Source organism: Nilaparvata lugens, chromosome 1 (assembly GCF_014356525.2).
Source record: "Nilaparvata lugens isolate BPH chromosome 1, ASM1435652v1, whole genome shotgun sequence".
NCBI lineage: Eukaryota > Metazoa > Arthropoda > Insecta > Hemiptera > Delphacidae > Nilaparvata > Nilaparvata lugens.
This window is the reverse complement of record NC_052504.1, coordinates 64,247,164-64,260,148: the sequence shown is the minus strand read 5'-3', so window position 1 is coordinate 64,260,148 and position 12,985 is coordinate 64,247,164. Positions and strand designations below refer to the sequence as shown.

Sequence of the window (12,985 nt, the reverse complement as noted above, 5' to 3'; positions counted from 1 at the left end):
ATGAATATTAATGGTATGGAGAGAACACACCATGTGTTCTTGTATTCTGAACCTCCTTGTTCAATGAAAATCATACCAGAACTGAAATAGAAACAACAGCCTGATTCTGATTAATCTGTTTACAAGATGGGAGCGAACTTGATATCATGGTATTAGAGTTGGTTCGTTGAGATAGCTGCTGAGCCACAGCCTGAGAGCATCTCAGCGATTGAGGGCAAGGTGAGCAAAATGAAGCCTGACAGATAAGTTGAGGCGGCTCAACGTGCTTTGCTAGGATTAACCCCTCGCAACAGAGTGAGACAATATGACATGTCATGATAATCACAACAAATCAGAATGCATCGTGACATGAAAATACCGTAAACATGAAAATAAAGGAGGGAATAAGTTTAAATACAAATTTCAACGGTCGATTGAAACGTGAACTATTAATGCTATTGATATCTTTATATAGTATAATAAGCAATTTTCTTGAAAGATTGGGCTAGAGTGATGTTGTTGTTGACTGTCTCTCTCCCTCTTTTGAAACTGAATCTTCAGGTAATAATCGTTGATAAAAACTTAAATTGGATCTTTCGTATTGGCAATCTTGTTTTTTTTACATTTTCCACCTTCTCTCTACTCACAATTTATTCAGGGAGAAAAGAATGAAGAAGTGTTTCATCATTATTACTTATAGCTTTATATTATTATCATATTTCAAAAAAGAAATGTCATATTCTTTCTCGTGAAGCTAATAAACAAAGTATGTTTATAATTGATGTGAATTGACATTTTATTTATCGAATTTATAATGGATAGATTGTGACTCATCCATTTATGTATAAAATTAAGCAAACTCATGAATAACACTTTTAAACGAATGGCATCATTATTTGTCAGTTTTCAAATGAGGTACAAAGGATTGCACCCTACTAACCATAGGAACGAGCTCATGCTATTTTCATCTTTTCTAGCGTTCAAAAATCCATGAATGATCATTGTGGGTTTGTATGGAATGGATGCTTCCTGCGGGACTTTCGATGGAACGCCAACTCATTGGCAAGGAGGGGTGGTGCATCCCACGCAGACAATGATTTTCAGTATTATTTAATTAATTTATCTGTTGCTGAGAACTCATCTGGGCCTTGGGCCACACCTTTGTTATCAACCAAACCAGCGATACAGCTATTTTGCAAAGTTCATGATTAAAATGGAATGAAAAACGATTCTATGAAGCTAGGATATTGACTATTTTCGTTTATATATTCCAATATATTTTTCCAAGAAAATATGTCACTAGCACAATATTATTTTTATTCTCGTATTCATGGAATCAGAACGGCATTGATTCATGGAAAATAATAACCTTTCGGAAACACATGTTCATAGTGAAGGGATTTTTGTACTTAACATAAAATGCCAGTTACTGATACGGTAGCTACAATTCAATTTTCTTTTTTTAATTAAAACTGAAATATATCTCGTGAAATTATATTTTTCTCTTACGTTGAATTGAGCAAAGTTACAAATCAACCGCTTCAACTCACGATAAAATTCAATTTCAAAGTTGAATGAGCTCAAATTAATCATCAGATTGATGAATAATGCAGTGACCAGCTCTTGTAGCGTAATAGGTTATTTGGAGCATGAATACAAAGCGAAGAAATTTGAGGAGAGTATGGAAAGAAAGTCAAGAGTAGATGGTGGCTTGATGAAGAGAGCTTGAATTTGATTATTCGCATCAAAGAGCTCTTATTACCGATTCTATACGAAGTTGCTTCCAAATGTCTTGAAGAAAATCGAAGTGAACTTCTCTTAACAAAGAAGAAAATTACGATTGTGTATACATCGTTTTGCCAAAGTCGAGTTGAGCTGCAGTATACTCGATGAAGAGGGAATCAATTAAATAGAATTCCACTACTCTCCAGGTCGGGTAGTATGAGCGCTGTTAGTTTTTATGTCCGTATAAATCCTCCAGTAATTGAATAACTGGAATGGATGACGACTAGTCTCGTACTGAGTGCAGGCAAAAGTATTGGATGCTCAACTCATGTGAAATAGAAGGTGCAAAATCGCTCGTAAAGTTGTGATCTGGAGAAGGCCATTTAATAATTATTTTCCAAATGTTTCCTGTGAGTAATGTGCCTATTATGAATAACATCCCCAACTTATTGTGCAACCTAATAGCTTTGTATATTTCAATCAAGTACTTGATTCCTCTATTTAAAATCCATATTAATTTAATTACCCAAAATTCTCATTGATGGAAAATCAAAATAAATAATGGATCTAGAAATTCATTTTCTAACTTGATTAATTCAGTTGATTATCAATCTCTACCAAAATAGAATTCAATAGCAAATAGTCTCTTCTTATGTTCAGAATTCCCAAGTATCTAGTATACCTCTTTTATACATCATTCTATTATTTCTATAATATATCCTATCATTTCTATATATAGACATTTTATATGAGCATTAAATATGACAATTGAATGCAAGATTTATGTTTGAGAAAACTTTGGAGATTGATTTTTTGAATAATATTATAGATTCAATTGGAAAAGCAGAATATGATCTATTTATTTATATAGAACAAGTGGTGTATTATTGAAGGTACTAAATACTTAAGCATTCATCTTCAACAATTTTAGTACTAATACTTTCATCACATTCGTCATTTTTATACATTTAATTCGATTGTAATGCTGTTACTTCATTGATTAATTTGAGTTGAGTTCAATATTTTTCACTTTCATGATAAAAAAATATTCCACTTGGGAAATACTAAACAGAAACTTGAAAAATACTATCCAGAATTTGTATAGTCTAGTTCAATAAATCTCTCTCGAAACATATTCTATCTGTAGGATAGTGGATAGGTGGCTGTTGCATCTAAGGAACATACTATTTCAACGTACTTATCCATTCGTAAATAGATTCGAGTCAGAAGCTGTATTACGTCAAAGCTGATCAGGTTATGACGCTGGTGCTTTCCAAGCAAACTTGTGTAAATAATTTCTCATAATAGAATAAATTGAACTTGCTGAGCTCACGTGTCGATACCGAGCATAAATCTAGGCAGGTGAAGGTGAGGTGGTCCTCTCTGTCAGCCTTGATCAAGATGGATGACTGCTCAGCCGAGCCCGCGCTAAGTGCAATGTAATACCGTAGAGGCCCTCCTCTCTGCTCCTCGAGCACCATCCTCCATTTTATAAAATGCCCTTTCCCTGCCCCAACACCTCATTCAATTCTCTTGAAAGCTCAAAGTATAAAATATAATGCCTAGATGACTTCATAAGACCTATTCATCAATATTGATGTTTGACTGATGTGGGCCATAATGGTCGTCAGTAGTCAGTTCAAATTATTAGTCCATTGTCCTTTCAGCAAATCCTCCAGACATCATCAATCAACGTACTGGAGTGAAATTATTATGTATATTCAGCATAGTATGAGTGTTATACTCATAAATATGTAAGAACAATCTAATGCTTTTTTATTCCTATGCTGCTTATAACTTTTAGATTCCATATCACTCTGTGCATTTGAAAATATTGCAAATGTGAAAAAACATGGTTCATTTGATTTTCGAAAACTTGTTCCAAGTTCTACTTAGGGCCGTTTGCACAGTGTAAGTTTAAGCTAAAGCTTAAACCAAATCTGGATTTTTTTTGTTTAAACTAAAATTCCGTTTGCACAGTATCAGTTTAAACACTATATTGAGTTTAAACTCTTGGAAAGTTTAAACCTCCAAAGCAGGAGGTTTAAACCAAATAATTTGGATTAACTTGACATCTGTAAAGATTTGATAGGGGAACAGCTGATAGTAAATTATTTTTCGACGGTTGTTTTTAATGCTTCTGTAGACGATAATAATAATTATTATTTAGGTTGTAGTGAATCATTATTTGAATGTAAATATAATTATTATAATGGAAGAATTGATAGAAGTTCTTATTGCGTTTGATAAAGATGACTGTGAAGAAATTTTGAAACTGAGAAAGATTAGGCAAAAAATGAATCATTTAGAAAACATGTTCTTAAAACACATAAAAGAGATATTTTGCTTTCGAAAGATTTATAATAAACAAGGAAAACCGTAGTAGATTTAAGCGTAACAAAATAAATTTTTCTTACATTCTAGAATATATATTTTTTGGTATAGCATTCTATCATTATGAAGAACTTCTTGATCGTTTTTCACTTTTATTAGTGTACCGTACAGCTTACAGCTCTGTGGATTTGGTACTGAGGAAATAGTAGCTACATAACCTCAATTTACTGATGGTTTGTAAACAAATAACAAATTTTCTGTAAAAATCAGCCTTCCTGATATTATAAACAATGACATTCTATTACCAACTTAAGCTAAACTAGTTTAAATTAAACTGGATTAGTAAATGCTGTGAGAAAACCGATTCAAGTTTTAACTTTCAGATTAACTTAATCGAGTTTAGCAATCTATACTGTGCAAACGGCCCTTAGTGTTCTTTACGTTTTAGACCTCTATGGATAAACTATAATTCACCTGAAAATAATAATAATAATTGAGTATGAACGCTCAACATACCGTAGGGGCCTGCCTGCTCAAAGTAGCCTATATAACATACTTTGAAAATTATGTAAAGATAAAAATATATAAAGGTTGAAATATAATTATTATTATAAAAATTTAAAATCTCCATCAATCGCGTAGAGTGTAGACTATAAATGTACAATTCTTTTGGATCATTTGAAGTGTAATTTATCCAGACCAGAAGTCGGTAAACTCCTTACTTACAAGTTCTTCACTCTTCACTCTGTTGCAAGTGGTGTTCAATTACCTTATCATAAAAATCCTCTACCGATAGCTTTCATGATATCAATTTATGCAGAATATTTTTTTTTCAAAGAAATCCAGAATCCAGAATCAGAATCAGAATATGATGTTGATGTTGATGACATTTTTAGAAATTAAAATTCTGACCACTCATCCTTTTCGAATCTGTCGATAAATGTGATTGATCATGAGCAGATTGGAGATCGCCATATTATAATCTAATCAAAGAGCGTTGCACGCTTCACGTTTATGCGTGGGATAGTCTAATGAAATGTCATTCCCAACCAACCATTTGCTGATTCACAATTTCCGGTTGAATAAAATCTATGCACGTTAATGGGCGAAGTACTAGAGTTATATTAAGAATAGTTATTGAATGAATTTGTGAGCAGGAAGCAAATCAACTTGTCACGATGAACTTGTCGAGAAACCTGAAACTCTCTCGTGAAGTTACTTTTCGAAAGATATTAATTAAACCGGGAACTTAATTAATCTCGTGCGTGAAAGCTACAGAAGTATACCACACTAGATAGTTGAAAAATGGCCATGCGAGATTCTAAAATTGGAATTCTCATTTTCTACTAACTCAATTGATATGTGGTAAATGGGGACAGTAACCTGTCTATAGGTTATGGAAATTTTGATGTTTATATAAATTTATCAGAAAATAGAAAGTTTTTAATTTAAGTAATGACAGTTCCACTTCAATTACCGTATCATAGAGCGATGAATTGATATTGCCAATTTAGATTTAAAAAACGTTCATTCACAGTTATTTAGTACACTACTATTGACTAATAACAACAGTTTCAAAATGATGCATGATGAAATTTATTCATCTGAGATTTTTATTACTTAAAAATGTCTCTTAACTCCTACTTTATGTAATATTAAATCTGTTTTGTTACTCGTCCCCAGCACTCAAAGGTATTGTTGGTGTCAGACTATAAAAAATCTGGAAACTATTTAAAAGGTTGAAGTTCTCCAATTTCATGTCCTAATTTTGAATACATAATATACTTCTGCAACTGAATTTTTTTGTAAGGCAATGAATTTTATTTGATTTTGCTAACTTGACACGTCTCTTCTTCTTTTCACGCTTTTCTTCTCTCTAAATTTTATTGTATTATGAAATTGAGTCTAGTCCTATGTTATTGGTTTTACAAAGTATAGTCCAGGCAACAAATGCTCAAAAAAAGGTATAGAGGGAAAAAATTTTGGAAGTTAATTTTAGACCCCGCAGGGGTAAGGGGGTAAACATATTGGAAGTCCTCTGTAGGGTCAAAAATTGTGTACAAGCTTTTCCCTCTATAATCTTTCGTTGACTGGACTGTAGTAGTGTAATATTCCATTCGTATTCCCCATTCAATTTGGACTTTTATAGAATATGACGTATTTCGTGATATGGAAGTTGTAATGTGTAATTGGAAAGTGGAAGCCTATATCTAGCTTTGGTATATATCTATATAATATTTATACCTTTTAGTTATAGTTTAAATAGTTAGTTGTTCTAGAATTGTATTGGAGGGTTGGGTGTAAGGGAGGAGAGAAATAGTTATAGTGAGGTGGCCCACATTATAATGGCAGTATTTGCTAAACATTGGAGTTGGTGTTGCTATCCTCTTCTATCGTTTGGCAAAGCAGATAGCGCTATCCTTTTCCAAGGTTGCCAGATCATTTTTTAACAATGTACAAATATAATTGATTAACAAACTATTCAATATCAAAATTACGACAATTAATTTTTATTTAATCATTGGAAAATATATTTTCTTGACGAATAAAATATACCAGTTAATTTTTAACAACAATGAACAGTTGATATTACATTAAATATTCCAGTATCAGCTATTCTCTATAGAAGGCAGTGACAAGACAGAGAATCGACAACGCTGTTCCTCTATCATTCTCCACTCCCATTATAACATGAAGCTCACTGTAGAGACTGACTACCCCCTAAAATTGTATCATATACCGGTATCAGCTATCCTCTATAGAATGCAGAGAATCGGCAACGCTGTTCCTCTATCTTTCTCCACTGCCATTAAAACGTGAACCTCACTATAGGGATTGAATGATTTTATCTTCCAATCATTTTACATTTCATGTGCATATAGGTACTAATAATAGATTAATAAATACCGTAAACTCACTAAGTTTGTTAGTGAAACCCTATAGTTAGTGACAAACCTGTAATGATTGACTGTATTCATCTTTCAATCATTTCAAATGTCATGTGCATATAGGTACTAGTAGATTAATAAATAACGTAACCTCACTATAGAGATTGACTGTTTTCATCTTCCAATCATTTCAAATTTCATGTGCATAAACTAATGAGACTCATGTTTGCAATAGACTGTGTCTTTATGGGTAATATTGAGTTGTTTTATTTTGTCAATGTTGTGTTTAGGGTACGGACACTCGACGCCGAACACAATCGGCGGCAAGCTGTTCACGATGTGCTACGCGATCGTCGGCATCCCGCTAGGCCTGGTCATGTTCCAGAGCATCGGCGAGCGCCTCAACAAGTTCTCGTCGTTCGTGATCGAGGGCGTGAAGCGCATGCTGGGCTGCCGCGACGTGCAGGCGTCCGAGCTCAACCTCATCTGCGTCGTCACGACTCTCAGCAGCCTGACGATAGCCGGTGGTGCGGCCGCCTTCAGTCGCTACGAGGGGTGGACCTACTTCGACTCGGTCTACTACTGCTTCATCACACTGACTACCATCGGCTTCGGCGACATGGTCGCGCTGCAGAAGGACGACGCCCTCGACAAAAAGCCCGAGTATGTCGTGTTTTCGCTCATCTTCATCCTGTTCGGCCTCGCCATTGTGGCTGCCTCGCTCAACCTGCTCGTGCTCCGATTCGTCACCATGAACACTGAGGACGAGCGACGCGACGAGGCGGAGGCACTTCAGGTCACTACACACTCATTCATTTTTGCATTTTAACATTAATAAAATTCCTTAAATGAGAATTGGTATTGCGGAACTTTTTCATATATTGAAAAAAACACAGTTTTATTTTTGTCACATCCACATTCATTAGACTTGTACACAGGACTAAGTCTAATAAATGTCGATGTGACAAAAATAGAACTGTGTTTTTTTAATTCATTCATTCATTTAATTTTAATATTTTACAGTTTTTGGATGTCTTCCTTTTTTCAAATCGTGTTGACAATATTGATCTGTCATGCTCACAATCATTCACCTCAATGCTCAACTTTCTCAAACCTCATTTCTCCAGAATATTATATACATTTCACATACTTGATCTCTCAATATACCACTCAATTCTCACCCTATTTCGCTCTTAATATTTCTCTCTTTCTTTCTTCAACATCTCTTCTCACATCATCTCTCAACCATCTCTATAATAATAATAATATCGTGTGACCTGGCTGGCTCAGGTCTGGTGTCAGAGTTTTCAGGTAACAACTGATCAATTTCAGGGCCTCTGACATGACCTAACGACTGCTTTTTAGGCAGCCGGGACATAAAGCCAGCATCTGATCCACTCGACTACGGCCACTCAACCATCTCTTATCTCCGCCATATATATCATCTCATCTCTGCACCATCACTTGATCACTGTGTCACTCCATCCCTTCAACACATCTCATACTTGAGAAGGAATAAAACATCTTGAAATAATAAACAATGAGTATTTCTCTCCAATATAATAACGAGTTGAATCTTATCTAAGACGTCAACTTTTAATATTATTTCACCTTAAATCTACAACATCAAATCTACACTTCATCCTCTATTATATTTTCAGCATCTATCAACTCATCTCTCCAGTATGTAATCTAATCTCTCCACCATCTCTTATTTTATCTCTTTACCTCCTATCACTTCTATCTATTCACATTTATTTTTCTCTCTAATTTCTTCGCTTCAAAATAACTCACATCTCGTATCTTCCTTCACCCCACTTCTACACTACAGGATCCACTTCACACAAAATCAATCTTATCAATATTATTTATGTATTCATTATCCAATATATGCAAAAAATAGGTTATGTTATGATAATAAAGTAATGTTAATGTTATCAAGGATTCAATTCGAATAGGAAATCAGTTCAACAGTAAGGCTAATCTTTGTTGTGTTGAAGACCCCATTCTGTATCACCCCATTCATTGAATTAGGCTACGGGATACTTTCATCGTTAGATTTATCATTAGAAAAATCTTCAATTTCATTTTCACCTCTGATTTTCCATTTTCTGAATCAATGCACGAAATCTTACCCAACAAGGGATTTAGCTAAGTTCTAGACTTTAAACAGCTGGAGTCAGGAAATTGGCTTTCCGAAACGGCGCGTAGTCGAAGACCACCTTTAAATTTAATTTCGAAAAACTAGAAAAATGAAATAAAATAAAAAGAAAATAGTGAAAAGTTTCAGATATTTTGAATCATTTAGGAATGTTTCATTTCCTCAAGGAAAAACGTTTCCAATTATAGGAATTAAAAAAAAAAGTTGATCATAAAAACTGTGACTACGCCCACTACCTACCTCCGTGAACAAAGCCATGATGCATGACAGGGGGTTGATGGTAACGTCAGCACAGGTAGGGCTCCTACACCAATAAAAACACTAGCTGATATAGATCAGCTGAAATCAACAAATTTTTGTTGGTCTAGGAGCCCTACCTGTGCCGACGTCACCAGAATGCACTATGGCTTTGTTTACGGAGGTAGTGCTACACCAATACCTACTATTACTTAATAAATAATAGTAGTATACCTACTATAAGTAATAGTAGGTATTGGCTACACCCCGTTCCGGAAAGCCAATTTTATGACTATACGGCTGTTTAAAGTCTAGAACTTGACTATTATCAGCTATTATTATTTTTCTTTTCGTTCACTTGTTGCTCATTCTCACTTCAAACTGTGACTCAATGCTTTTGATATTTGATAATATTATTAATTGACCGAGCGAAGTGAGGTCTGGGTTTCAAGTCGACGGTTTGGCATTTCTCTTAATGTTTAAATGTTTATATGTTGCGCATTTAAGGCGAAATGCAGTAATATATTTTCATGAAATTTGACTAGTATGTTCCTTTTTTAATTGCGCGTCGACCTATATACAGGTTTTTGGAAATTTTGCATTTTAAGGATAATATAAAAGGAAAAAGTAGCCTCCTTCATACGCTAATATTAGAGTAAAAATCAGACAATAGAATTATGCATCATAAATCAGCTGACAAGTGACGACACAGATGTGTGGAGAAGCCAGTCTACTGCTGTATTTCGATAAGGTCTCAATCAGGGACTTGTGGATGAGAAAAATGAGTATACTGTGTGAGGTCTACTGTTCATGGAACTACCAGTATAATTGACCGAGCGAAGTGAGGTCTAAGATTCAAGTCGACGGTTTGGCATTTCTCTTAATGTTTAAATGTTTATATTATATATGTTGCGCATTTACGGTGAAACGCGGTAATAGATTTTCATGATATTTGACATGTAAAGGAAAAAGGAACCTCTTTCATACGCTAATATTAGAGTAAAAATAAGACTATAGAATTATTCATCATAAATCAGCTGTCGAGTTGATTATAAATCGCATGTCATTACGCATGAAATGCAATATCTCAATGTAACTTGGTAAAAAATCAGCAGCTGTGTAAACTACTAATAGTTCCGTGAACAGTAGACCTCACGCAGTATTCTCATCCACAAGAAGCCTACTTAATTGAAACTATAGACCTTATGGAAATACAGCAATACTGGCTTCTCCACACAATTGTGTAATCACTTGTCTGCTGATTTATGATGAATAATTCTATAGTTTGATTTTTACTCTAATACTGGCGTATGAAGGAGGCTCCTTTTTCCTTTTATATTATCCTTGAAATGCAAAATTTCCAAAAACCTTGTTTATACGTCGACGTGCAATTAAAAAAGGAACATAACTGTCAAATTTCATGAAAATCTATTACCGCGTTTCGCCGTAAATGCGCAACATATAAACATTTAAACATTAAGAGAAATGCCAAACCGTCGACTTGAATCTTAAGCTGCGTTTACACTGTGTAACTTTGTTTTTAAACTTTGGTTATATAACAAATTTAACAAAAATGTTGAAAATTCATGTAAGTTGTTAAATGTAACTTTGTGTTTTAAAATATAATATCGTGTTATATAACAAGTTTTTCCTCTAGCTACGTTTACACTGTTTAACTTTGTTATAAAACGTTGGTTATATATACAAACAACTTGAACAAAAATGTTATAAATTCACATAACTTATCACATGTAACTTCGTGTTTTCTATATATATATAAAAGCGAAATAGCACTCACTCACTGACTGACTGACTGACTGACTGACTCACTCACTCGCAGAACTAAGACACTTGACAGTGGTGATTGCAGGCACGGATCCAAGGGGACGATCGCCAGTCAATATAGACATGAGGAAGGGGATGTGCTTGGATTTTATATTGTAGTTCTAACTATTCAATATATTGTTTGGATACATAAAAGAAATCCAGAACTAATTTTTCCATGCAAAATTTCCTTGTGAAATACTTCGTATTTTCGGTTCATTTTCCAGTTTTCATTTATTTCCGCAAAATCCTGTAATCAGACACAAAAATTCGTTTTCGCTTTTCTTTAGATCACGAAATTCTTTATAAAGACTTCTCCATTGTCATCACATTAAGATTTTGCATCATGATATAAGTTCATTAGATCATGTTCTGTGAGAATCACCTGTAAGATGCTCTTAATTTAGTGGAGAGACGCGCATAAGGACACCTCAAGGATCGAAATTTCAAACACTCATAACTTTCGACACAATGATCAGATCTCATAGTACCACAATTCTTTCTTCTCAGCTCGTCAAGATGGGTTCAAAAAAATGCATCATGAGTATTCATGAGTTGAATTCGATCGAAAAATATGATATACGTTCCTGAGTGTAGATTAACCAGTATTTCATTACAAAAAGAAATTACCAATAATTCAGAGCTCGGTAACCCATAATTATAAAAAAGACTTGATCTTGAATTTTAGAATTGAATTTGAATTTTTTCTCCTCTTTTAGTATTATTGTTTTTGAAAGGACGGATTCAAGGATCCAAAGGTTCAAAGAACCCCACACCTCAACCGAAGCTTATTGTGTTCCCAAGTAGTATGTTATAGTTAGGCAAACCAATACCTATGTCCTTTACAAGAACCAGGGGTTTTTCCCTATACTAACATTCCATTCATCACCTGGTTGCAATCCTTGTCGCAATCCAGTGTGATATGCTTGGCAGTCTCTTCAGACTGATTAGTCCTCGAGACCTACGTGAGTTCCACACCTGGCCATTTTGTAGGTCCTTCCGCTAAGAGAGGGGACGCCAAACTGCCTCTAGGGCGCCCGGCGCCCGGCCACCCTCGACTCAGCCTCTTGACCCACATTTGTGCCTGGAGTTCCACCCATCTCTGGTCTCTTCGGTTTTTCTTTTTGTCCCTCCGAAACTCTTAAGGGTCATAGGCCTCACCTCTCCCAAGAGGTTTTGCCTGAATGGCCGCCTTCTTTGAGCAGTGGTAAGTTTTGGCCTCTCCACCCACAAACCTACGTGAGTTCCACTCCTGGCTTTTTTGTAGGTCCTTCCGCTGAGAGAGGGGATGCCAAACTGCCTCTAGTGCGCCGGCGCCCGGCCAACCTCGACTCAGCCTCTTGACCCACATTTATGCCTGGAGTTTCACCCATCTCTGGTCTCTTGGGTTTATCTTTTTGCCCCACCGAAACTGCCCTGATGGGGCAGATCCCGTGGTTTGAAGGCAAGGCAACTTCTGGAGTTGCCTTGAGGTCCATTTTAGTCGCCTCCTACGACAAGCGTGGATGTTGTGGGTGAATTCTGGTTTTCAACACATTCTTGAGTACGATGATCGACTCAAAGCTCCCCCAACCCACAGGGAGCTTTTAGTAACTGTAAACGGAAGAATATGATCGTAATGTGTAAGATTACGTGATCTGAAACAGTGATTCAAGATGAATTCTAGGCAACTGAGATCGTAGAGGATGTTATTGTCTCCAATTTGGAATCAATCATTAGTTTCTATCATACAGAGTGATTCATAATTATGGTAAAATAATTCAATTCGTGATAGTAGAGGTAAAAATAAGAAAAAAAGTTCTTATAAACATATATCCATAAACGCTTCATTAGCGAG

General features: G+C 35.2%; 1 protein-coding gene across 1 annotated transcript in view; it reads left to right on the top strand.

Moving 5' to 3' along the window:
* LOC111050415 (two pore potassium channel protein sup-9) overlaps positions 1–12,985 on the top strand; it is a 96,106-nt gene that overhangs the window by 68,790 nt on the left and 14,331 nt on the right. Inside the window, exon 4 of the mRNA XM_022336732.2 lies at positions 7,217–7,722. Coding sequence (XP_022192424.2) covers positions 7,217–7,722 — 506 coding nt within the window. The remainder of the gene's footprint in view (positions 1–7,216; positions 7,723–12,985) is intronic.